The sequence below is a fragment of the Myiozetetes cayanensis genome, unplaced genomic scaffold (genome assembly GCF_022539395.1).
Source record: "Myiozetetes cayanensis isolate MyiCay16 unplaced genomic scaffold, myiCay2020 scf14, whole genome shotgun sequence".
Taxonomy (NCBI): Eukaryota; Metazoa; Chordata; class Aves; order Passeriformes; family Tyrannidae; genus Myiozetetes; species Myiozetetes cayanensis.
The window spans coordinates 4,394,717-4,419,429 of NW_026087048.1; the positions used below are offsets into that span (position 1 = coordinate 4,394,717).

At 45.4% G+C, this 24,713-nt stretch overlaps 1 protein-coding gene across 11 annotated transcripts in view; it reads right to left on the bottom strand.

The window, feature by feature from the left end:
* The window catches only part of NEO1 (neogenin 1), a 165,263-nt gene that overhangs the window by 103,281 nt on the left and 37,269 nt on the right, over positions 1-24,713 (bottom strand). For all 11 annotated transcript variants that reach the window (XM_050309060.1, XM_050309063.1, XM_050309062.1 and 8 more), the window contains exon 2: positions 9,991-10,308. In XM_050309060.1, coding sequence (XP_050165017.1) covers positions 9,991-10,308 — 318 coding nt within the window. The remainder of the gene's footprint in view (positions 1-9,990; positions 10,309-24,713) is intronic.

Consider the following 24,713-nt stretch of genomic DNA (forward strand, 5'->3'; position numbering starts at 1 on the left):
GAAATATGTGGAATATACAACGTGAATGAGAAATCTCAGTACAAAAGCAGAATCCCAACCTTGTTGAACACAGCCTTGGCAGCACGGACACCTCGGCACACGTTGATTTATAAAGGTATCCCTTGGCCAGAATTAAGGAGAGGAAAAGGGAGAGGACAGCCCAGTGAGCCACACAGACATATGTACCTACACATGTGCAATAATGCACAGAGTGACCTGGTGGGACCTCAGGGCTGCTCTGAACCAGCACCTGAACTCCACATCTCCCTAAGTCCCTTCCAAGCCCAATTATCTGATGACATGATGATATCGAGAAGCTACACAGAAAACTATGGAGACATACAACAAAACACTGCACAAAATACTGTGCAAAGAGGAGCAGAATTAAACTTGTCAAAACAAGCTTCTAACAGGGAAACTTAAGAGCAAAACTGACCATGCCCTGGAGCACCAGGTTGGATTACAGGAATTTGAGGTTCTGATCAGCCCCTCTCAGAGTTGGGTCTGAGCTCTGCCACAGAGCCACAAACTAAAAGCAAGACTAAGACAAAATCACATAATGAATGGTTTGTGTTAGGAGGGACCTTAAAACCCATCCCATTCCACCCCCTGCCATGGGCAGGGACACCTTCCACTAGCCCAGGTTGCTCCAAGCCCTGTCCAACCTGGCCTTGGACACTTGCAGGGATGGGGCAGCCACAGTTTCCCTGGGCAACCTGTGCCAGGACCTCCCCACCCTCACAGGGAAGAATTCCTTCTCAATATCTACCATCCATTCAAAAACTTTAGACAGTGTTTGGACTAGGAAAACACATGAGAACATCCTGACCTTCTGCCTGGCAAAACAATCAAAAGTCAATTCTAGCCAGGTGATATCAAGAAGAGACCACTAAATTCTTCCAGGAATGAAATGGGAGCAAGAAAAATGAACGAAGGAAGATCTTCAAGAATAGAGAGGTCACTGATGACAACCACAACTACAAGAAAAGTAACAGGGGGTGAGGTGGGGGATGTCAGTCATGGCACATGGTCAGGCTCAAGAAATGCTGCAAGGAATGGTGCAGGAATACAGAAAAAGTTTCACCTCCTCCCTCTGCCAAGGGAGGAGGTGAAACAGTACCATTCAGAGTGGAGACAGGACGTGCAGTTAAAGAGGCCAAACAGAAAAGTTCCAACAGCAGCAGGAAAAGCTGCAGTGCCCACAATGAATCTCAACTCCACAGACACTGAGAAACACACTAAGAAATCCTAATGCCACAAAAAATGAACTGAGGGCATGCAAACTACGGAGTCATTTATTTACTACAGCTGAAGATCATTCTAATAGTGAGGCCAATGAAGAAAGCCCCATGGGATTTCAGGAGAAGCCCTGGAGATAAGGCACACAGATTGCCTCATCATTTAAGGAACTTCAGGTCTTCATCAACAGACTGCCTAAAAATAAAAACCCTACAGGCTCACAATTACTCTTTTTAAAACAAAATCGAGAGCCATAACAAAAGAAGAATAAGATCCGAGTGTTGTGGTGAAAGAAAAGAGCTTGACAGGTTAAATAATTTTAGACCCAGGCGAGGCTATCAATTACGGAAGCTCATGTGAACAAGCCATTCAAAGAAGATTAATGCACAGAGAGGACTGTCAGGATAAATTTATCAAGGAATTGGAAGAAAGGAAAGATCTGAAAAACTTTTGCAGGCAACTCTATAGACAGTGACAAAGACAGCTGGTACCTGACAACAGGCATTTAGAGACAGGAAATAACCTCAACAATTTCTCTGAGAAATGCTCGCAGTGCGTGAATAGCCAAGAAACCCCGCAAAAATCAACTGCTCCGAGGCTGACAGAGCAGGACACAAACACAAAGGAGAAAGAACTTCTACAGACACAATCATGTGGCTGAAATAGATGTCTGAAGACAACAAGGGTGCGTGGCAGAATAAAGGAGGAGCACTAAAAGGTGCAGAAGGAGCAAATCGTCCGACAAAGCTGCAGCTCCGTCCCAGGGATCCAGAGAGGAGCAGCTCAGGTGGGATTGGCACATTCTGCTGCTGGAATCAGCTGCTGGCAGTGGAGCTCATCCCATCAGGGAGCTTTTTAAAGCTTTCTCCTTACCAAAGCCTTTCTTCACTTCATTTTAATCTGTTCACTTAAAGAGCAGACTTGACTGTGTTTTAGGCCAGGACTGACTTCAGAAGCTGTTGGAGAAGGAAGAAAACACCTTTCCAGAAATAACCTAGAGACATGTCCCCATATTTCCCCCAAAATGGGGGTTATAGATGCAAATGGATAGGGGTTCTAGGGGGTTTAACATTTTTAACATCTTTATTTCTTGTGTATTTATGTGAATGGTGAGACACATTCTATGCTTTTTATGATGTTACCAAGAACTAACCTCATGAATTCAACCACAAGTTTCGTAACTTAATTTTTTCCTTATTAACAAAATTTTTCCTCTGTGTAAAATTATTTTAATGACCTTAAATAATTATTCAAGACTTCCTCTTGAATTTTAATTATGGAAAGATAAAGAATTAATCACAGACACACTTCTGCCTTGATGCTTCTTACCCTTCCTGCTTCTGTGTCCCCTTTCAGTTGGGTTCGGGTGATATTACAGGTTCTGAAAATTATCATTTTCAAACACAATATTCAGTCCATCAAAAGCCTGAACAATGTCAGCATAAAGACCCTTCCCTGTGACACTCAATAAAGCTGAAATATGTTGCTGGATCCCGTGCTGGGACAGGCAGGGAGTGAAGAGCACAGGCTGCAGATGTAACCACCACCTGCCTGACAGGCTGGGATTTCGGGAGCAATCTCTGCACAGACCTGTCAAACAGAATCCCAAAAGGGATTGCTGGTGCTGACAGGGAGAGATAAATAAGGGAAAATAGAGATTTGAGTGAAAATATTAACAAAGGAGGAAAGTTCAGCCAAATTTCCTGTTCGGGTGTTGCTGCACCATCAGTGTGGTCTCACTTTGTTCTTGTGTCTCCCCATCCAGACTCACCCGACTGCCATCAGCCCAAGGGATAGCAGAGATCTGGCACCAGAGCTCCTTCCATAGAATTCATGTTTCTCCACAGATTAACTCCACGGCCTTCCATATTTTCCAAAGCAAAGGTCAAGATCTAAGTGTACACTGCAAAGAGCTTCCATTTCTGATGATTTACAGTAAGTTTGCGTTACTGTAAGTTATCACAAAGACAATTCTGTCGACCAAATGCACACAGGATCCTCCCTTTGCTAATTACAAGACTTCCATTGCACTGAATCTGAACTTCATTCTAGGAAGCACCTATTAGTTTGTTTTTTCCTGAGCAGTGCTATTACATCATAAATAAAGCAGAAAGCTGAGGCACGAGTGCTACAGATCTCCCTGTGCCCCCTGTCCTGCAGCTTCAGCAGAGGATTTGTTACCCTCCACCGAGCACAAATAAGCTTTAACTGGCTCACTGACCCACAGAATTAGGGACAGGGATAGTATTAGTCAGAATAGGCTGTCTGATTTTTTTGATATCAAGTGGTATAAATTTTAAATACAAAAGCTTAAGAAAACTTGCATTCTTTCAACAGAAACTACTTTTAGTATCATTCAGTTGGAAGTCAGAGTCTCTCCACTTCAGCTGTAACTTGGTCATTAGATACCAATGAGGAGTTTCAAAACAAGCAGGTCAGATTCCCCTGCTGGGGGCTGTGCCCCACGATCCCAGCGATCCCTTCAGCCCCCGGCAATCCCGCAGCCAGAGCCTTCGGATGGGGCAGGAGGCTCTGAATTAAATCAGAGCTCTGTGTGCCACTGTCAGGAGCTGGTGGAGAGAACACAGCACTCTAAAAAACAGGATAAATTGACTGGAGAGACAAGGACTTGAAACCAGGCTCGAGGAATGACAGGCAGCAACTCCTGGCACACACACATGGAAATACAGAAGGACCAACTGCTGCCCGAGGGGGAAGAGACCCTGGATCAGAGCAACACTCCTTCCCCTCCAGAGCCCAGAGAAGTGTCTGTACTGATGTCCTGCTGATCCCTCCAACACTTTCAGATCATGCGGGAAACAGATTTAATTTGTTACATTTCTACCAATCCACTTTTTTAAAAGAGTTATTTCAGCCACGCCCAAGTCCCGAATCCTGTCCTGCCATACCCCATTGAAAGAACTGAACTCAACCAAATTCTGAAAGAAAAACTGTACCCTGAGCCTCCAATACCACAGGAGGGGTCCAGGAGTCCTTCTAGAGCGGAGTAAAACATCAGCATTGTTTTGTTGTGGTGTTTTTTTGGGTTTTGTTGAACCAGAAGAGAAAAGGACACAGTTGATTCTCCAGAAGTCTCTCATAGGCAAACCCTCCCAGGCTGCACAGCCAGGAAGTGAAGCCTCAGTATCATCAATGACCTCAATCACTTTGGTTCTCACCTCCCACAGTTAAGCAGTTACTACTCAAAAAAAACCAGTAAGTAAATGGCAAAGTCTACTAATGCATTTTTCTAACCTGGGACTGAAAATCTACAACAATTCTGAACCTGGACCTTTGCCTTCAGTCCAAGCACTAACACAGACCAGTTCAAAGGCTCACAGAGATTTTTTTCCCTATTTCAACTGGACAAATGTGGATTGTAAGAATTGAAAATGACACATAAGGTAGAACATTTATTATCTTAAATGTCTAAACTCTCACATTTTCAGTAATAGCTGACAGAACCTGTACAAACTGCAGCTGTGTTAAAACCACCTTTCCCATTTACTTGTCATGAAGAAATGCATTTTGATCTGAGCCAATTGAGGGAAAATGCAGATGCTTTTTTCATAGAAAAACGTATTTTTGCAAGGAAAATTTATCACCCATGTCACTTACTGGTTAAGTGCTCTTAAGTACCCTCCTCTGAAGTATCTCTGCTCTTGGGTTTTTCCAATTCCAGGGTACAGGACGTTCTTTATTCATGAAGATCTCATCAAGAGCGTATTTTTTCCCCTTGCTCTTACAGGAAATGTGCAATACTGGGCAAAAGTGTGCTGTTATTTCCCACCTAATCACATCTCTGAGGAGCTGGGATCGTTTGTCTCACCCTTCAGGGTTGGCACAGCCACACACAGAGCCCAGCAAGAAACAAAACACTGTTCAGTTGTGAACATTCAAAGTCTGGCAAGCACGGCCCATCTCTGCCCCTGTGCTCTGCAGAGCTCTCTGCCTTTCACTGCAAGCCCAGGTCCATCCAGGTCCTGCTCTCTCCCACCAGCTGGGATAAGGGATAATCATTTCTTGGCCACAGCTTTACCTACTGCTTGTCATCCGAAGACATCCACTCTGTAATGGATACAGAATTACTTACCTCTGCCTGCCCTCCTCATTTACAGCGTCTAGGCACATTATAAAAAGCAATATTCTAATTCAATTTAGTGGAGAGAAATTCTTTATTAGCCCACTGAGAAGAGGGCGAATGTGGAGATCTTCTGGAGATGGTGTAATGAGCTGCAATAGCAGCAGGATGAGGCACCGGCATCTCCTGGCTCATAACTCAGTGAACTCCTCCAAGCCACATCCAGGCCCCTGTAATTTCAGTGACAGCTCCTCTAGTCAGCAGTTTGGAAGCCCAAAGCTGGACACATGCAAATGAACCTTGGAAGGGAAGGCAATCAGCTAAAAACCAGAGCAATTCCTCAGGTGAAGCTCATTCCCTACAGCTGATGTATCAAAATCCCACTGGCCCAGCCCAGCTCAGGGGCTGGACCCTCATTCCTGAGAGGTCTGTGCTGGGCATGGTCACACTGACCTTCAGAGGCTGGAGTTCACACACAAACACACTATGAAGGTTTCAAATGACCCATTTTAGAATCTGACACTACGTGGCAGGAGCATTTCATAAGAGGAGGTGATTGATTTGCCTGTACTTTTTCTAAGAGTAATTACAAAATTAAGGTTTGAAAATAACATTTTTATTAACATCTAACTGAGAAATAATAATGTAAGGAGATTACTTAGCCGAGGTAGGAGACAAAAAGCCCTAAGTTATCCCCAAGGGCTGTTAGAATTAAACTTGGACACACCTGAAGTCAGTACCAAGGCAGGGACAGCTGCCTCGTCACAACCCAGCAAGCGGCACTTAAAGCTCAAAGCCAAGAATTATCAAATGAAAGAGAAGTGGAAGAAGGGGAAGAAAACCAGCTGGATGATTCTGGGGGAAAAAGATGACAAGAGGTGAAAGAAGTAATTTAGTGAGCAGTTAAATGGATATATAGAGCCAATAAATCTGTATGAAGAAACCCAGTGCCCCAGTAATGGATCCAAACTTTCAGACTCTTGTGTGTCTGTTCTGTCAGTAACAGCTTTAGGAAAGTTTCAACCAACCACAGTAAATAATGACTGGGGAAAATCACCTCAGGAGGCTTTTTCACTTCATATCATTGTCCTTTTTATTAAAATACACACAAATTTATTCTTTCCAAGATGAATCACAGTCACAGTTGCCCAAAACTTTGTAAATGTATTTTTAATCCGTGTTTTGCAAGAGCTATCCCAACCCTTCACCCTTCTTAGGATCTAACTGGCACTTAAGTATCAAAGACAGATTTGCATTTCAAAAGCCAATTAAGGAAACACACTGTACCAAGGCACTGATTAAAGGGCTGTAGCTTTACATAAATTAGGCAATTCCTGTGGCTTTCCCTAGTTGAAACCCATCACAACAATGGGGAAATCCTATCCATTATAGGGACTGTCTGACCACCACATCTCCCTCCCTCCCCTGCCCTAAGAAACAGGGGTGATGACAACCTCAGCCTTCGTTTGCTGGCAGGAGTCAAACTGTGGAAGCCCACACTTAATGGGAAAGGGATGGATGTGTCCTGAACTGCTGATCATTAAAGAAAGCCAACATATTTTCTGCTGTTTGCAGCTCCTAAAAAATCAAAGATTTACTCCTGGAAGTCTGGTAGAACAGCAAACACCTCACAGCCGAGGTGCAGTAGCACACAAATCCAGGTTACAGACTAATTCAAGTGCTGAATTCCAGTGTTCTTCCTAATGTGGTATTTTATTGTACCTCTGACTTGTTTTTTAAATCTAAAGAAGGCAAAGATCAGTTTCTTTAGGAGTCTCTGCTGCCACAGAAACTCTGACTCTCACCCCTCCAAAAACCCGAAGGGTAAAGGCTTCTCATGGATTATCACGTACAGAAAAGGCTCTTAAAAAAGCACCCTGTCGACCTGCCACCATCCCATCCCTGCCCAGACACCTCCACAGCACTGCCAAAAGCAGAAACTGAGCCAAGAACCCAAGATTGCCTGTCTGAAACAACTCCTTCAGCCCCTTTCTGAGCACTCCACGTGCGTGTTTGGGGTTGTTTTTCCCCCAGCGGGTCCCTGAGCCCCTCTGTCACCTCCCAGCCCCTGCACCATCAGTCACCCTACAGCAAGGAAAGAGCTCCAGTTTCCAACATCCAAACCTTTTAGATCCATCAAGCTAAAATACACACAAAGTCCTTTCAGCAATTTGAGCAGCTTATCTCAATGTAGCACCTTGTCAGCCCTTCCTGCAGGACTCAGGAATTGCTCAGCACCATCCACTGGCTCTTTGGGAAAACAGTGCCATTCTGAGCCTAAAAACTCCAACCCTGTATCCCTTCATTTCTGTGATGGAACTCAACATGTTCTTACTGGATTTCCCTCACCCTGGCCCACATGACTCACCAGAACTGTCCTTTTCAGGCAGTGAAGTTATTTAATGAGTAAGAAGCTGTTCAGACATGCAGCCCACGTTTCACACTATTCCCTTTCAAAGGGATCAGGTGCAGCACCACACACACAGAGCACAGGAACCCAACCTACCACTGCTCCATTCAGAGGGGAATTACCTCCCTCCCACTGGAATTTTGAGGCCAAGGAGAGACCTTACCATGAGAACAATCCCCACACTCACCACAGCCCAGAGCTTCCAATTAAAACAAAGAGGGCGGGAAGGAATATTAAAAACCACTGTTCAAACTGAGGGATTCAAATGAGGACCAGAAAACCAAAACAATCAAACCAGAATTTAAATATTCCATCACTTATTCCAAAGCCTTCAGCAACCAAACCACCCTTCCCCTGAGTACAGGACTGAACTGAGGGTAGTCTGGCACAGCTCTTGGCACTTTGCTGGGTCGGTAAATAGGATTTCACACCCTTCACACCCCACACCTGACCAAGCTTTTGGAGCAGCGGGAGGAGGTTGCAGAGTGCAGCCAGACGATGCTCTGGGGCAGGTTTCTGATGGACAGGATGGCATGAGGCAATACAGAACATGTGTCACAAGCATTTCCTCTAGTTCTGGACAAGGAAAGTACAGTTTTTATTGCAGGGGATTGATCAATAATCTCATAACGCAGCTGTCAGGCCAACAAGAGTCAAAGGGGCAACTAGTTGTGTTATGGTAAAGATCCATATTGCCTTGGGTTAGACTATATCTGTTGTGTTTTCTAGCAAAGATTTTTTTGAAAACAAAACTCACCACAACTGCAGTGTTGTGTGTTGTGGTTTGGTTTTTTTTTTTCCAAGTACTAAAAGGCTCTCAAAGATTCCATCGTTTTAGAAATGATCAATTAAAGTAGCACCTTCTCTGTGGACACTGCAAAAGGGAACGGGAGATCTGGAAGGCATTTTGGCTTACCTTCATTTTTAACCCCATTAACCTCACCTAATGATCACATAGAGCAGACTGATGACAGAGGCAGGAGGCTGAAGGAGCTCATGTGGAAAGCAGCAGAATTAATCCCGACAGCAGCGATGCGGGGAGGTGGGAATTGCTGAGAGAACTGCGTGAGAACTGCTTTTATTGTCCTCCTCGCAAAGAACCTCAGAAACACACTCCTCATTTAGAGACTCTCAAAGCCACTCCTTTAAGGTATAAAACCCCCATTTTGTTTTGTTTCTGACACTGCTGATGTTTCCCAACAATGCTACAAGCCACGTTAATGGAAACAACATCAGAATATAAACGATGGGAAGCAGCAGCTCTGGGAGATGCCAGAGCCCCAGTCAGGAAGAATTCATTACCTTGAGACATTTATTAAGCAAAGAAAAAAAAAAACTGTTTGAAAAAGGCTGGCAAACATCATTAGAGAAACAAAGGAGAATTGCTTCATAGGCTTTTTTCTTAGTTACAACCCCTTACTTTTCTTTTTTTTTTCTTTTCAGTTGGATTTGAAGTCTCACTCAGTAATTCCAAGTTATGCTGTTTACAAGGCACACAGTCTGACACTCCCAAGCCCTGAGATATAAGCAAATGACTGTAAAAAGGCACTTTCCCTAGTCATAATCTTTATTTTTATGTGCAAACTTCACTCCCTTACTGCTTTCTACCCTCTAAATAAAAGCTGTCACCAGGCAAGTCTAAAGGTTACTCCAAACACCAAGGCTGAGGTTATGACTTGGCCTTTTTAATGGAAAACTTGAAGCATTTGGTCGGTTGTTACTTCTCAAACTTCCTTGTTCACAGCTGACACTTCAGGAACAGAAAAATGCAACCCCCAGTCCTCCTTTCTCTATCTGTCTTCAGTCCTTTCCCTACCTGTCTCCCAGTCCTGTCAGGATTGCATACCCTGCCATGAGGAGCTTCTCAGGTGTTTTACAACAGAGAGTAGAGAAATCTCAACATATAAGTAGAAAAAGTTATTTTAAGGTTGTTTATACGTAATGAAAGCAAAACCCTGCTTTTTCTACCCTTCTAAGCTGTGGTAAACCTTCATTTTGATTACAGACACTTGACATTTATTTCTTCCCCGATCCTCAGCATTTCCTGAGAAACCCCCCTGCACTGAGGTGCTTTAACGAACAGAAAACACACCCAGCTTCTAGCTCGGAAATGAGATGCACAGCCCCACTTTCCCTGATGAAATGATGGTTTCATCAGTTTGTTTTTTTTGTTGGAAAGCGCTTTTTCCTCTTTTCCAAAGGGCAGAGCATCCACCCCCACATCCACGTTTTCGGCCGCGCTCCCAGAGCAGAGCCTTACCTGCCACGGTGAGCTTGGCTGTCCTGCTGACGATGGTGCCCAGGCTGTCCACGGTGGCCACGCACTGGTAATGCCCCTCGTCGGGTTTGTTGTGCTTGGAATGCACCACGCTGCTGATCAGCAGGGACCCATCGGGCAGCAGCTGCCGCCGGTCGTCGGACACCAGGTTGAGGAAGGTGCCGTCCTTCTTCCACTCGATCCTGGGGGCCGTGTCGCAGTAGGCCGAGCAGTTCATCACCACCGGCGCCCCCCGCACCGACAGCACGTCCTGCGGCTCCTCCAGGAAGTAAAACGGAGTGAAGGTCCTCACGAGGGACCCTGTAAAACACACACCACGCCAGCTCGGGGTTAACTTTGCACATCTGCCAACAGGGAACACACCCTCCTCCTCTCGGGATCCCACGATGAGCACTCACTGCTCCCTGAATATATTAAAAACACCTTGGTCCGTGTGACAGTGTTTTCTGCTTTGACTATTTACGTAACGGACTTGCACAGTCCAACAAATTTTCATCCCTAAAACATCTTTTCCTGCTCACATGGCAACTCTGTGCACTCTTGAGGCTCTGCTCACAGCCTATGCGGGGTGGGTGCCATTCACAGCAGTGCAGTCGTTTAGTTTGTGCACCAAAGATTAGGAATCATCAAGAACAATCCAGGCCTCAGGAGAAAGAGTCTCCAATTCTGAGCTTAACACATCTTGAAAGTGCCATAAAGCATTTTTTTACTCCCATTCCCATCCAGGATAAACATGATTACTTTTCCATTTTAAGTATTCCCCAAAGAGTTCTATAATTAACATCTACTTTGCATTAAGAAGTGAATTTTAATTACTGTCTTTCTGGTCTATTTGGTCAAGCAGAAAGATTGGCTGTCAATATCACTTTGACTTGTCTTAACTTAATCATCCAGAGAAAATAGAAGACAAATTCTTCCAGGGAAGAACGGTTTTCCACACAGCATAATGCTGGGGTGGAGAGAAAACAGAGTCTTGGATTTTAAAGCCAAGCTTAGAAATAGCATCAAGGCTGCACTCATCTCAAAACCATTTAATCTTTGACAGGATGGTTGATAAAGAAATGCTGAAGGATGTTCCAACCACCTTAAGGACAACTATGCATTTAATAGCAAGATTTGTTTCATTAAGTCACAGAATAATTCTGGATTTGGAGGAAAAGCACAACTCTGCAGGTGACCTTTCCTTGCAAACAAAGCCTGTCCCGAAGCACTGCAGCTTCTTCAAGAGCCTGGTTGTTTGTGGGCTTTTTAAAATCGGATTTACCTTCTAAAATGACCTTAATTAACAAATTGATACGATTCCCTCTATCGCTGAATTACACAGTGTCTCCGGTCTCCAGAGAGCCTCCAGCTTCCCCAGGGAGGGACTCCAGCCTTCCTGCACTTCCTGCAGCCCATTGTCCCTGCTACCCAGAATTCACGGGAACTCGGAGATAAGGCAGGAGTGGTGTGAAAGGAACAACAGATAAGTTATGCTTTTGTAGCTGATATCATTCACATACTCCTTTATCTTCAGGAATTCAAAGAGGAAATAAGGGGGAAAAGTCTAGAAATACTGACATTTCCCTAGTGACAGTGTCAGTCTTGGGCTGGAGACCTGTTAGGTTGGGATCCACATCCTTGAGATTGTCTTTCCTGAGGATAACAGAGACACAAAAAAATCCTCCAACCCAAAACCACAAATATGCACAACAAAAAATCCAAAACAAACTACAGAATTTCTCGGAGCTGCTCACATTACTCTGGTTTGTACTCTCACACCTGTGTGCGGATGTGCTCGATTCCCTCTCTCTGTAATCTGGAGTTTCAGTTCTCATACACCAAATGGCAGAGAAGAAACAAGAGTCATGACCAGCAGGGAAAACTTTAACCTGTTTATCACTATAATCTCTTCCAATGCCTCAGAAACCTAGAAGTCCTTTCTAAAATCAAAGATTCATCTCTACATCCCTGGGTTTTCCAAGGGAAGGAACCTACCCAAGCTATTGACCCTGTCTCAATTACAAGATTCTGTGTTTTTCCCAATATAGATCCAGACCCCTATGAGAACAAAACTCTTTGGAGTTTTGTTTTCCAAATAAAACCTGTGAAGTCTTTGAAAGGTGATGCCAGCTTTTTGTCTGCCCTGCCTCTGGTGCAGGTTGGGGTAGATCAAATCCATTGATGGGGTAAAGACTCTCCTTGCCCTGGAAGCAACAAGGTGCCCAAGCAAAGAGCACTGCAGGGCAGAGAAGGTCAAGAGAGAGCACATCAAGATGGAAGAGCCTCAGAGAAGGGATTAGAGGCTTTGAGGCAGAACGGGAAGCACATTCTCAGCCAGGTTTCACAGGTCACATAAACTCCTGCCAAGAGCCCTGTGAAGACACAGCACAACCTGTTTCATCTCAGGCACTACTGAGCTCCTGCACACAAAGCAGAGGGTAAAAAATGTGAAGGGTTGGTAAGTAACTGTGCCCCATCTTGAAGGGATTTAACCCAGAACTGAGCCTTTTCCAGCCCCAGTCTCTGAGGATTTGCAGTTCAGGGTCAGGGCCCTCCGGACACCTCCCCTCACCCAGCTGAGCTCAGCCCCCAGTGCGTCCCATCCAGCACAAGAGTCTGTACAGACTGGACCTTAACAGAGTTCTATTTCTGCCAATAAGTCCTTTCTCCCACTCCACCAACCTGTGGAATACTCAGTTCAATGACCCCACATTATTTGGGACAGAATGGGTGTATTTTGAGGAGGGAGGTCTCTTCTTTCCATGCCCTCCCCCGTGGCAGGTGCATGTACCCAGGCATGTGCACATCACTGCCTCGCTGGTGTTAATACTGGCCCCAGAAGTCTAGAGATAAGCCATACAAGTTTATCTTCCTTCCTGGAAATGGGAACAGTTCCATCTCACTCATTCCCAGGGGGTTTGGGGTTTTTCCCTCCCAAAGATGATGGCAGGGACCAAGCTGTGCCCAAACACGAGGGACTGACCCGGCACAGACAAAATCAGGCACAGACATAGTGTCATTTCACACACCCTGGAAGCTGCCCAGCCCTCCCCTCACCCCCCACACACAGCTGGGTTCAGCCCAGCCCAGCTCTGCTGACTGACTGCATCGATCCGTGATCCCCTCACTGCCGCAATCCCTCCAGCCTGTTCTCGGAACCTGCTGTAAGGCCTGTCCTTTCCCATTTAATGTTTGACCAGCTGACTATTCCTGCCTAACTCTGCTAACTTGCACTTGGCTCCTACAAATTCTTCCTCCTTCCAAAAAAAGTTTATCAATTTTGAACTCTGACCTCATCCTCCCTTTTCCATCTTTTAAGCGGTGTGAAAACGTAACAAACGGAGTTTCCCCGGTCAGCCAGGCTGGGAGTGAGGGACAGCTCACACAGGATTCCTCAGAAAACATAAATGCAAAATCCCCACAAAGCAGCTTGGGACATCAACAACAGAAGGATGTGGAGCTGCTGGAGCAAGTCCAGAGGAGGCCACGGAGCTGCTCTGAGGGCTGGAGCCCCTCTGCTCTGGAGCCAGGTTGGGAGAGCTGGGGGTGTTCAGCTGGAGAAGAGAAGCTCCAGGGAGACCTGAGAGCCCCTTCCAGAGCCTAAAGGGGCTCCAAGAGAGCTGGAGAGGGACTGGAGACAAGGGATGGAAGGACAAGACAAGGGGGAATGGCTTCCCACTGCCAGAGGGCAGAGTTAGATGGGACATTGTGAAGGAATTGTTGGCTATGAGGGTGGTGAGGCCCTGGCACAGGTTGCCCAGAGAAGCTGTGGCTGCCCCATCCCTGGAAGTGTCCAAAGCCAGGCTGGACAGTGCTTGGAGCAACCATGGCAGGGGGTGAAACTGGGTGAGCTTCCAGGTCCCTTCCAACCCACACCATTCCAGGATTCTGTGCCCCTAAGCTAGGGGGGAAAAAAAACTTGTTCACTCCCCCCTCACTTTTTCCAGGAATTGAAGCCAAGTTGATTATGTGTATACATCCCTACCTCCTCCTATTTAAATCATTTTGGGGTTTTCCAGTCTTTCTTCTAGCCCATCGCTCCTCAAATCCTCATCATTAACCAACAGTTCTGATACTGCTTCAGCCAAGACAACTCCCATCCCCCAGAACTGAGCTGACAACATCCAACACTGAAGTACTCCCAGCCCTTCCTGCACCACCTTTTGTGCAGAGTAACATCATTACACCTTTGTAAGGTTGCAGGTGAGGAAATGCCTAGAACAGTAAACACCAAGTGGCTGCTCAGGTGGGAAGAAGCTTTCCTTTGTCATCCAGGGAATTTCTGAAAGACCGAAACACTCCAGTACCAACCTCAAATCACTGAGATGTGTCCTTTAACAACTGCCTGACACAAGCTCTTCAGAAATTATGGCACTTAGGAAATAACTTCAGACCAAGCCACTCTGGTCTCAGTTCTACTCAGTCCACATAAATTACCCCCACGTGTCCCCCAAGGTTTCCCTACCCCCAGTGCTACAGATCCAGCTTTAACCCACCGCTCCCTCCAAAATTATCCCGTAGAGATGTTCTCCTGACAACCAGCATCAGCTGCTTTCCAAGCAAAGGACTTCAACACCAGAGTTCACAGCACTTTTGGAAGGGAAACCACATCCCATTTTAAAGGGTCAAATGCAATAACCACCCAGAAAGAGAACGGGAAGCACAGGCAGAACTTCAGAACCCCTTTTTCCGAACAGGATGATAAATCAAGGCAGCCAAACCCATCTTTCATCAAAATTACCTGACTGTAGATTAGCAGGACACCAGGGTTGGGTTTGGAAGGAGTCAAACAGGGCTTTGATGAAGACAGATCACTTACTGTTCCTTGTTGAGCACAGATGTGGCAACAGGGGGATGACACCAGCCCTTCTAAGTCAGATTCCAAAGCAATTTAAGAACACGGATATGACACATTTGAAACTTGACAAAATCCAACTGGACCTGCAGGAACTATTAAAAAGCCCTCTCCATGTACTGCAAGTCAATGATAAAAGCTCCAAGGTCTCTTGCTGCAGGATTGCCCTTTTAAAAGGCTTTTCACCAGAATTTAATTAACATTCCCAGTGGCCCCTGTAGTCCTAAAACCACTGTGTCATGCCCTTCCTCACCTAGATCATTATGAATTAGCCAAAGGCAGTTTAAGTGGAGATGTTCCCCACAGTATCCCTTGCAGGCAACAGCAGGAGCTCACAAGGAACTTGCTGTGTAGGTTTGTTCACACATTCATTGTTAAGGAGCACCATTATCTGTGTGGGCAAATTGCCACATGTGTTCAGCCCCAAATAAAACATAAATACACCAGCTTGCTAATTTTTTTTTCCCCTTGACAACACAGGAAACATCCTGCACTCCCCAATTAATCTCTGATACTACAGTATATACCACAGCAGAACCAATGGTTAGACAGAGGTATGTTTTCTGCTTAATATTGTATTTTTCCCTTCCAGGGGATAGAGGATTAATTAGACCAAGTTAAACTGCATGTGACAGCCAACCAAACCTCCTTAGGATTTGGTTCTCTACAGAGCACTTCCAAAGCCCAACCATGGAGGGTGGCAAGTTCACCGTACTCAAAAACCAAGGTCACGTTTCTAAACTGTATCCTCTCAATGCTGTTTTGTCTCCTTCTTTACAAAGACTCCGAAGCCACAAATTATATGTGACAAAAATTATATCATATTTGAGCATCAAGAAAAAAAAGGGGAGAAGTGTAAGAGCTACCCCTGACTGCAGAGGTGCAGCATAAATCCTGCTGTGCTACCATAGCTCCAGCGGCAGGCTGACAGTGGAACCTGGGAGAGCAAGTGATGTAACATTATAAAGTAAGTAATGCCTTGTATAAATCTTGACTTTCCCAGACTCAGTAGATTCCTTTCTCCTCCAGCACAAGCAGATTTCCTCCTCGGATGATTTAACACACTATAAGAGAGATATTCATCAGGAGGAGTAACTCATCTCTGTCCCAGCGTCGTTGGGAATTGTGGGCTTGGAATGCTGTTCAGGGAACGCTGTGGTACCACAGACTCCTCCCAGCCCACAAGGGAAGGGGCTGTTCTGAGATCCTTAAGGGATCCCAGTTTGATGCTTGGAAGGAATCCTTCCCTGGGAGGGTGGTGAGGCCCTGGCACAGGTTGCCCAGAGAAGCTGTGGCTGTCCCATCCCTGGAGGTGTCCAAGGCCAGGTTGGGCGGGGCTTGGAGCAGCCTGGGATAGTGGAAAGTGTCCCTGCCCATGGCAGGGGATGGAATGAGATGAGCTTTAAGGTCCCCTCCAACCCTCACCAGTCTGGGATACTCTGATGTTACCAAGTTGAGAAGGTTTTTGACACCACTGTACCAAGAAGATGACAAAAATCAAGATGTCACCAATTATATCAATGACTGTAACACAGAAAGGCACAATATGTTCCAAGGCTTTGCCTCAGTAACTCAGGAGTACCCCAACCTTTCAGACAATGGTCAATAAATAAAGAACCAAGTCAAGCAAAGCAAACCATCTTTTGCAACAATGCTCTTACAGCTTTGCTTATACTTTTAGTTACCTTTCCCTTGTTAAATAACAAATTGTTGTTGGCTTAACCTTAACTGACCTTCCTGATGGACCTCAGGCACAAAACCATTATTTTTAAAAATCACCCCATTAAAAAAAATGTGCAGAAACAGAATTAAGAAGCCTCCAATAGCTCCCAGTGTGTCTGCAGTAAATCACTGAGAGGAAGCACCACTGCATCTACTGCAGCCACTCCCTGTGTAAGTGATACCATCTCCTCATATATTATTAAATAATGGCAAGAAAAACAAGATAATGATCAACAGCCAAATCCAAACACAGATTGTAATCTGCAGTATCAGATGTCTTCAGAGATGCATTTATCTGGTGTTCCGTTCCACAGCCTCTCCAAGGCCTCCAGGGGTTTGGACACTTCCACCTGCGTTCTGAACGCGTGGAAATGACTTCATTAATGACAGAGCTGGTGCTGACCCGTCCCAGGTCCTGTGCAATGGCTCCCCTCAGCCAACAAGGCCCTGTGCCCCTTTACTGGAGGGAAAAGAGCAGGGGAAAAGGTGGCAACAGCCCCTCCTGAGCAGTGCCCCCAGAGCAGAACTCACTGGAACCACTTCCCATGGTGCTCCTGTGCCAACTGTCCCACCAGGGGAATGCTCCCCATGTCCTGTCCTGATTCACACTCTCGTGGTTTCCTTCTCACAAGGATTTATTTATTCATCTGCCTTAAACCTGCACTCCACAGAAAAGGAAACAGAAAACTGCCTACTGGCTGTGCTTCAAAAACACAAGTCCTGCTGCCCTTTTTATTCCTCCTGGTGAGGAACACCACTGAGACCAAAAATGTGGATTTCTTTCAGGTTGTTTAAAAATATCCTTGGGTTTTACAGGACTCACACCTGGGAACAGCATCCCACAAACCTCTCACCTGCTGCAAGGAACATCCTTTCAAGGCCACTTTGCTTTTATAAATCAAAGGAAACAAGTCAGACCATCTAATACCAAATGTTTGAGTTAAGCTCATGAAGGAACCTCTCTGAATATCCTCACTGCAAAATTCCTTCTCATAACCATTTTAGGAGGAGGATTTAAAAGATTTTATCCATCTTACCCTTTTTTTTTTTTTGGTGTAATTACCAAAGCTATTTCTGTCATTTCAAGAAACTATCAGTTTTTAACATCAGCACTGCTTCCTTCAAAAAGCACCTCACTCCCAGGGCACCAGAGCTCAATTATTTATTTAATTTTGAGTTCTTCCAGTGACCATTTTCATTACTTTAGCCAGCTGGGCTGAGAAAAGATCCCTCCAGCATTTCTCCACAAGTTGACTAGAGGGCACTGTAAAGACACCTACAAAAGGGAGATAATGTCCTTCTGTTCCTCCCCGTGAACAACAGTACTTTGACTTCTCCCCAGAAATAGCTCCCAGATGTTGGCTACTGACAATGCTACAGTTGTTACAGCAGGTGAAGAGGAACTCCCATCTTTTCCTGGAGTAATGGATTTCCTCTCCTGGAGTTCCAAGTCTTCTGAGCACTCAGGCACAGAATTTTCCTCTTCAGATACATGAAACAAAGAGCAGCTTTCGAAGGGTTAAGAAAAAACACCAATTTGTTTGTGAGGTGTAAAATAATCCTGCACACCAAGCAAAGAGATCCCCCATCCTGCCCTGCTCTCACTCTACTCGGGCTCCAGTCAAACACCCACCTCTCCCCAGGTGCTCAGACCGAGGGAACTGGTTCCCCAAACCCTCACCAGGGCGAGACAAGGGTTTAGCTCCCTATGGAGACTCCCTGCTGCTTTGCAAACCAAGCCCAGACGATCAGGGAGCAGATTCCTTGCCTCAGACAGGGTTTGGGGTTTCTTTTTGCCAGACTGGTACTTCCAAAATTATTTAGAACATAAATACAGAAAAAAATCCCCACACATCACAAGGAGAATTACTTGCTGAAGCCAATTACTCAAATATTCCCCAAGTGTAAACACACTGCAGCATCCAAGAGCTGCGCATGGAGGGTGAAGCAACTTCTCCAGTGCCAAGGAGGTTATGGGGCACCCAACAGAACAAACTCAGTGACTTATCTCCTTCCCCCAGGCCACCTCCCCCATGCACAGCTCCTGGGGGATCACAGGGATGCCAAGGGGTGCTCACAGGGTAGGTGTGAAGGGCAGGGGGATGCTGTTAGAAAGGGGGGGGTTGTCCAGTCACAGGCAATGGTCAAAAAAGGTACACAGGAAGAAACCTTGGGAGGAAGAAAGAAACCTCGGTTTCTATGGGAAGATGAAAGTGAAAACAGGGATGAATATGAAAAGAAAAAGATGCAAGAATCAAATGGGAAGTTGCTGAGCATCAATTCCAGTGTCTTTCTGAAGACAGAGACCTCTGTTACACTTCATGAAAGAGGAAAACATTCCTTACAAACACCTTTAATGTTGGATCAAGGGAGGACCTGGGAACAGCGGAACGGCCACATCGGATCAGAGCAAAAGGAATTCCTTTCCCTCAGCCCAGCCCGCTGTCCTGTCCCGTCCCAGCAGCACAGAGCAGATGCTGGGGAGCACCCAAAGCACAGCCAACATCCCCCAAATTCAGCCCTGAGCACCTGCCCTGGCAGCCAAGGGACACCCCAGCCACAGGTGGGGTTTGTTCCTCAGCCCACCAGCTCTGGGAGGAAGAGAACCAGGAACCTCTGCTGGCATCTCAAAGCTGCCCTGGAGGGGCCAGGGCCAAGAGAGACAAGTTCAGTGTTGGATTGGAGGGTCCCTGATTTAGGGGACTAATGTGGGGAGATCAGGATAATTGGTAAACTCTGTGCACTCAGCACAGCTCATTGCACAGCCCCTCTCCCTCTCTGGTTCCCTCCCAGCCACTGTCCAACCACACTATTGATCCACAATATATAAAAATATAATAACCTGAGCAATGTGGCGATGAGGATTTCATTGATCTTTCAGGGCATAGTGAAGAAATGAGAACAGCAGGAGGGTAAGGAAAAGATGTACGTGCACACTACGATGCACAAACCACAATGTCACCAAGAACCTTATTTTAAATGTGTATTTACACTGATTTTTCTGGCCCATAAAACTCAGTATTTGTGGCAGAGTTCATTAAATGGTATCATGGTTTTACCCTTGGAGGGTCAAAACTGGAAAAAAACCAAATTTAGGAAGTGTAAGAATGAACCCTGCCATTCAAGAAGTTGTCTTTCAGTCAAATCCCTGGGTTCTGTATCCTGGGAATATGCCCCCATGTCCAACAGACACCACTCTGTGGCTGCAGGTCTTCTAATTCTTTTTGATTTATAATTACATATGCCCTTCATACATGTACATAAACTTTATCCACACACACAACTTTTGATAAGTTTGATAATACCTCTTTAGTCATATTCACCAACCACTGGCCTCCATAACTAGCTATCCTTCAAACTTCTATTATTTGTGAGACAAGCATTTAAAAATTGTAAAAAAATTGATGTAAAAACCATCAAAAATATCAACCAGACACATCAGTGCCATCAACAAATCAGCCATATGCAAAATAATACATAATACAGCTTACAGATCCAGAACGGCACTGCACCAGAGTTCAGGAACAGTTGGCAGATCCAGAACTGGTAAAAATGTAGCTGTGTTTGTAGATGCAGAAACTGAAATTTGATACCCAGATCAGATAATAAGACGACAAGGGTAACTAGTCACAAATGAGCAACATTTTAACTGTGGCCAGGAATAAGTAAAGAAACAACATCCCCGAGAGGTGCCCACCAGGAACGCACTTTCAGCAGCAACTCAAATGTGTCAGGGAGTCAAGAGCTCCTTCACCTCCCTGTGCTTTACCCTGAGCAGTGGATTTGTGCCATTTGTGCCAGCTCAACAACAAACCCGCCGTTTTACAAATTTCAAACATTTTGTTTTTTCATCCTCCCAGCTGCGAATTCTGCAAACATTTAATGCCTTTTACCCGTTTGGCTGGTGAGGATCAGTAACAGCCAGCACGTGTCATGGGCTCTCCCTCCCCAAGGGAACATCTGCAAATCTTTACTGACCCTTTATCATCAAAGGCAGGGACATGATCTGGAATAAAAAAATCAAAATATCCCCAAGTCTTAGTTACTGCAACTTAATTATTTCAAGTGCAGTGAACGTACACGGGGTAGAGAAAATTATTGGATTTTTGTTCCTCATTTTTATATATGAAATCAAGCAGCCATACTTCAGGAAGGGAACTGCAGCCTATTAACTGCATATTTGTATTCAAAACAGATCTATAAGGAACCCTAATTTCACTAATCCTTTATTGTACCTTTGCAGCGGTGTTATTTTACCTAGCTGACGTTTTTCTGTGACAGATTCCTACAAAGCTGTTCCCGAGCTCTTCATAAGCCAGGGAAAGCTACAAGAAAAGGAGCAAATGCCTCTGTTTAACTCCTGATTCCTGAGGTCTGCTTTTTCCAAAGGTTATCTGCCAGGAAAGGGGGTGAAGGGAAGCCCCAAGATAGCACTGACATTCCTGCACCATCCCAGAAAGCAGTGGAGTTGTCCAGCTTGGACAGAGAACACAACCCCTGGGGTGTTCATGGAGCACCAACACCCTCACCTGCCCCACCTGAAGAGCAGGGACACGAAGCCAAAGCCCAGCTTTAAAAGCCTTGCACAGATTCCCGTCCCTTCCCAAATTACCGACGTGGGTTCCTGTGGCAGTGTCTGAACACAGGCAGCACTTTCATCTCCCGTTCCCTGCCCTCACCTCCCCAATTCCCAGGCTCCACTGGAGCTTGGACTGGCACAGCTTTTGTCAGAACGGCATAAAAAGCCCAACTGTGGCTTTGCAAATATATTAGCAAAAAACATTTGCAAGTATTAGCTTTGCAAATGTTTTATAGATGTGCAGCGAGAAAAACAGATTTATCTGTTCATTTATAATACAGATGATTTCAAAGTGGGAAAGTATTTTTCAAAAGAACTTACATAAGTGTGGAAATACAAATATTGCATATATTAACTAAATTATCATATAGATATGGGTATTACATGAGTTACTAAGACAGAAATGCTTAAGAAAAGCAAATTTGTAGGTCATCATTAGACGGAATTTGCTTATATTCCTTTTATCCTGATTTCCCCAAAACTGTAAAAGTTCTCATCTCAGTCTCAATACATAAAACTTCTGAACACTAATTTGACTAAGGAGAGCAGGAAGGGTTTAGTGCACAACTCCTCAGACGCAGCTGAGAGCTCCTTGGGAGTGTTCCTTGTGCTGGGTTGTTTCAGGCTGTCCATCCAACAGATCCATTCCAAGGTGGCCACTCAGGCTGCTGCAGCCTGTCCTGCCATGCACCCCTGGGAGCAGCCTGGCTAACAAAGCCTGACAGTACCAGAGCCCCAGACGGGATGCACAGCTCTGGATGCTGCTTCCCTCAGCCTGCTGGTTCTGCTCTGGCTGATCCTGCATGGAATGGCACACACCTGACACACCTGCTCGGTTACCTGAGAGCTTCCAGGGCAAGGTTTTGCTCTGCTCAATGGGAAGCAGAGTTTTTCAGCTGAAATGCTATCAAAGCAGGACCCAGAGCTGCACTGTGAGTTCGTGTCAGAGAACAGTACTCCATTCACACAACTTCATTTCTAAGCTGTTAAACAAACAGACCTGATGAAATATTAATTTGACTAATTATGGCAACAGAACCCCAGAAAGAACTAACAACTCCACCGAAACAGAGCAATACCTGTTTGCAGCACTGACAAGGCTCAGACGTGTGACAGATGGCTCCCAAAACCTGGGCAGACTGTGCTGGTTTCAGCCTTGGCTTGGGCTCTGCTGCCTCAGTTTTTGAGATGCAGAGACTTACCTGGCTGGGGAGAGCCTAAGTGAGAGCTACTGAACACGACTTGGAGGTAAACACAGGACACAAAGTATTTACAACTCAACAGTTCTTCCATTTCATAAACTGTAACCACATTTGAAGGGTTTTCACAAGAGAAACATTCGCCTTCACCTGACAAAATGCTCTTCAAGCTGCTTGGACAGCAGACACAAACTACCTGGCAAGTTACTGCCCAAAACGACCATCTGGGATGATAAGACCTCCTAAAGCATAATCTGGATGCAGTTCTTTGTGGAAGAGACCTCTGGAGCTCATCTGGCCCAGCCACCTCCCCAGGAAGGTCCAAATAGATCAGGTGCCTCAGGGAACTCGTCTGCCCGGCTTTAGGCTTCTCCAACATGTGCAATGACAGGAGAGCACCAAGTGTGTGAGGATCTGAAGCAGCAAAGCCATGGTGAGATATGTACCCCCAAACTGGTTTTCCACTATTTATTTCATAGTTGAGGCTGGAAAAGACCTCCAAGGTCACGGAGTCCAAACTGTGCCCAGTCCCCACCTTGTCACCCAGCCCAGAGCACTGCGTGCCACGTTCAGTCATTCCTTGAACACCTCCAGGGATGCTGAAGTCCTTCAGTGTCCCCAAACATCTCTTCACATCAGTTCCTGCCTCCAGCCCAGCTCCAAACAGCACAAGGTGATCCCAGCCCTGCCTGTGAGGACAGTCACTGTAACTACAGCTGTGACTGCTTCCTCCAGGTCAGTAGCAATTAATACCCCCAGCGTGGGACACCAGGACCTCACCACCCTTCCACTGTTAGCTCTGGTCATTCCCTTTCAATCCAACCTGCCAGGGCTGCCTTCCTTCTCTATTTTAGGTCCCTACCAGTGATGTTTTTGGTGCTTCCTTCCCATCCGCATCCCAGTCGGTGCCTGCTGGAACAAGCTTTCTGTTTTAAATACTACACGTTGATAGAACTGCATTCAAATATAAAGCCATTTGCACAGTTCCAGAAGATGTTACAGTAAAGCTTTTCCCAGGTTCTTTCAGAACTCCTGCTGTAATTTGTCCCTTCCTGAGAAAGCCACAAGCCCTCGGAGCTGCAGGGCCCCACTGACCACCACAGACACCATCACAGAGCTAAAAATTCCTTTGGTCTCATTTTCCCTGTCCGCTCTGAGGTTTTATTTAAATAGCCTGTGCAACCTTCTCCTGAGAAACTCTCCTAACCCAAACCTACCTCAATCACGGTATAATCACATAATTAGATTGTGGTCCCTGGTAAGTCTGCTATTAGCGCTTCCAAGCCACGTTTAAGGGGATAAAAAAGCTTTATTTCAACTAATTCACAGCACATGATGACTATCACAAAGGGGAAGCTCTGTTTTCTAGCAAAGTAATTTACACTTTTTAAACAACAAAAAAAAAATTTCCAAGAGAAAAATTGTCATATAATGTGTGGTGGGGTGGTTTTTTTGTCTAGTTTTTCTTGGTGTTTTTTGTTGGTTTTTTTTTTTTTTTACTTTAAGATCTACAAGTAGAAAACGGAGCTGCTGAACCATCTCCTTTCAGTCATAAAAGGGGTGAAATGCAGCTTTCCAGGAGAGCCAAGCACTCATGTCACTGCCAAGCATGAAAAAGTCCCAGACAAGAGCATGTAAAATCGTTGTATTGGCTCCGTAACAGGAACATCCCCTGCTACAGATGGGATTAGGAGGGAAAGGGGGAAAACTGAGCTTGGGAACCGGTCACAGAAGCAGCATCTCCGAGGTGATGCACTTGAACAGCTCAATTCCTCAAACACAAATCAAACCTGAGCACATTCACTGTGGTTTTAAATCAAAACCTTTAAAGTTGGTGTAAAACATTGTTTTTCTTGGATTTTCTGGCTTTGCCTCACTCAGTACCATGCAGTGTTGAGGTCCTCCTTCCCTTGCCACACTATTACCTCGCTTGCACATCAGAGGGAATATAAATCACAGAATATTAAGCAAAGTAAGATGCTTTGCCTTTATTTCATTAGGGTTTCTCTGCAGAGGAGATTTCTTATAGCCAATATTAAAATGTAATTACTTTGCCTCCCAAAGTTTTCACATCCATGGCTTGCACGTATAGGAGTTGTTTTTATCTTTGTAAACATGAAGTAAGAGAGAGAAGGGAATGTTATTCCCATTTATCCACTCTCAGCAGCTTCAGCTGTAACAGCACCTCCTTCCCAGCCACAGCAACCCACGCAGGGCTTCCTCCCTGCTCTGGCTGATGAGGAGGGAATTGTTAAATACTTGGCACAGGAGTTCGTGCCAAGAACAAAAGCAGAGGAGCCCCAACCAGGGCAGGCAGATGGGCCAGAGCTCAGTGAGCCACGGGCTGAAGTGTGTCAGGAATCCTACA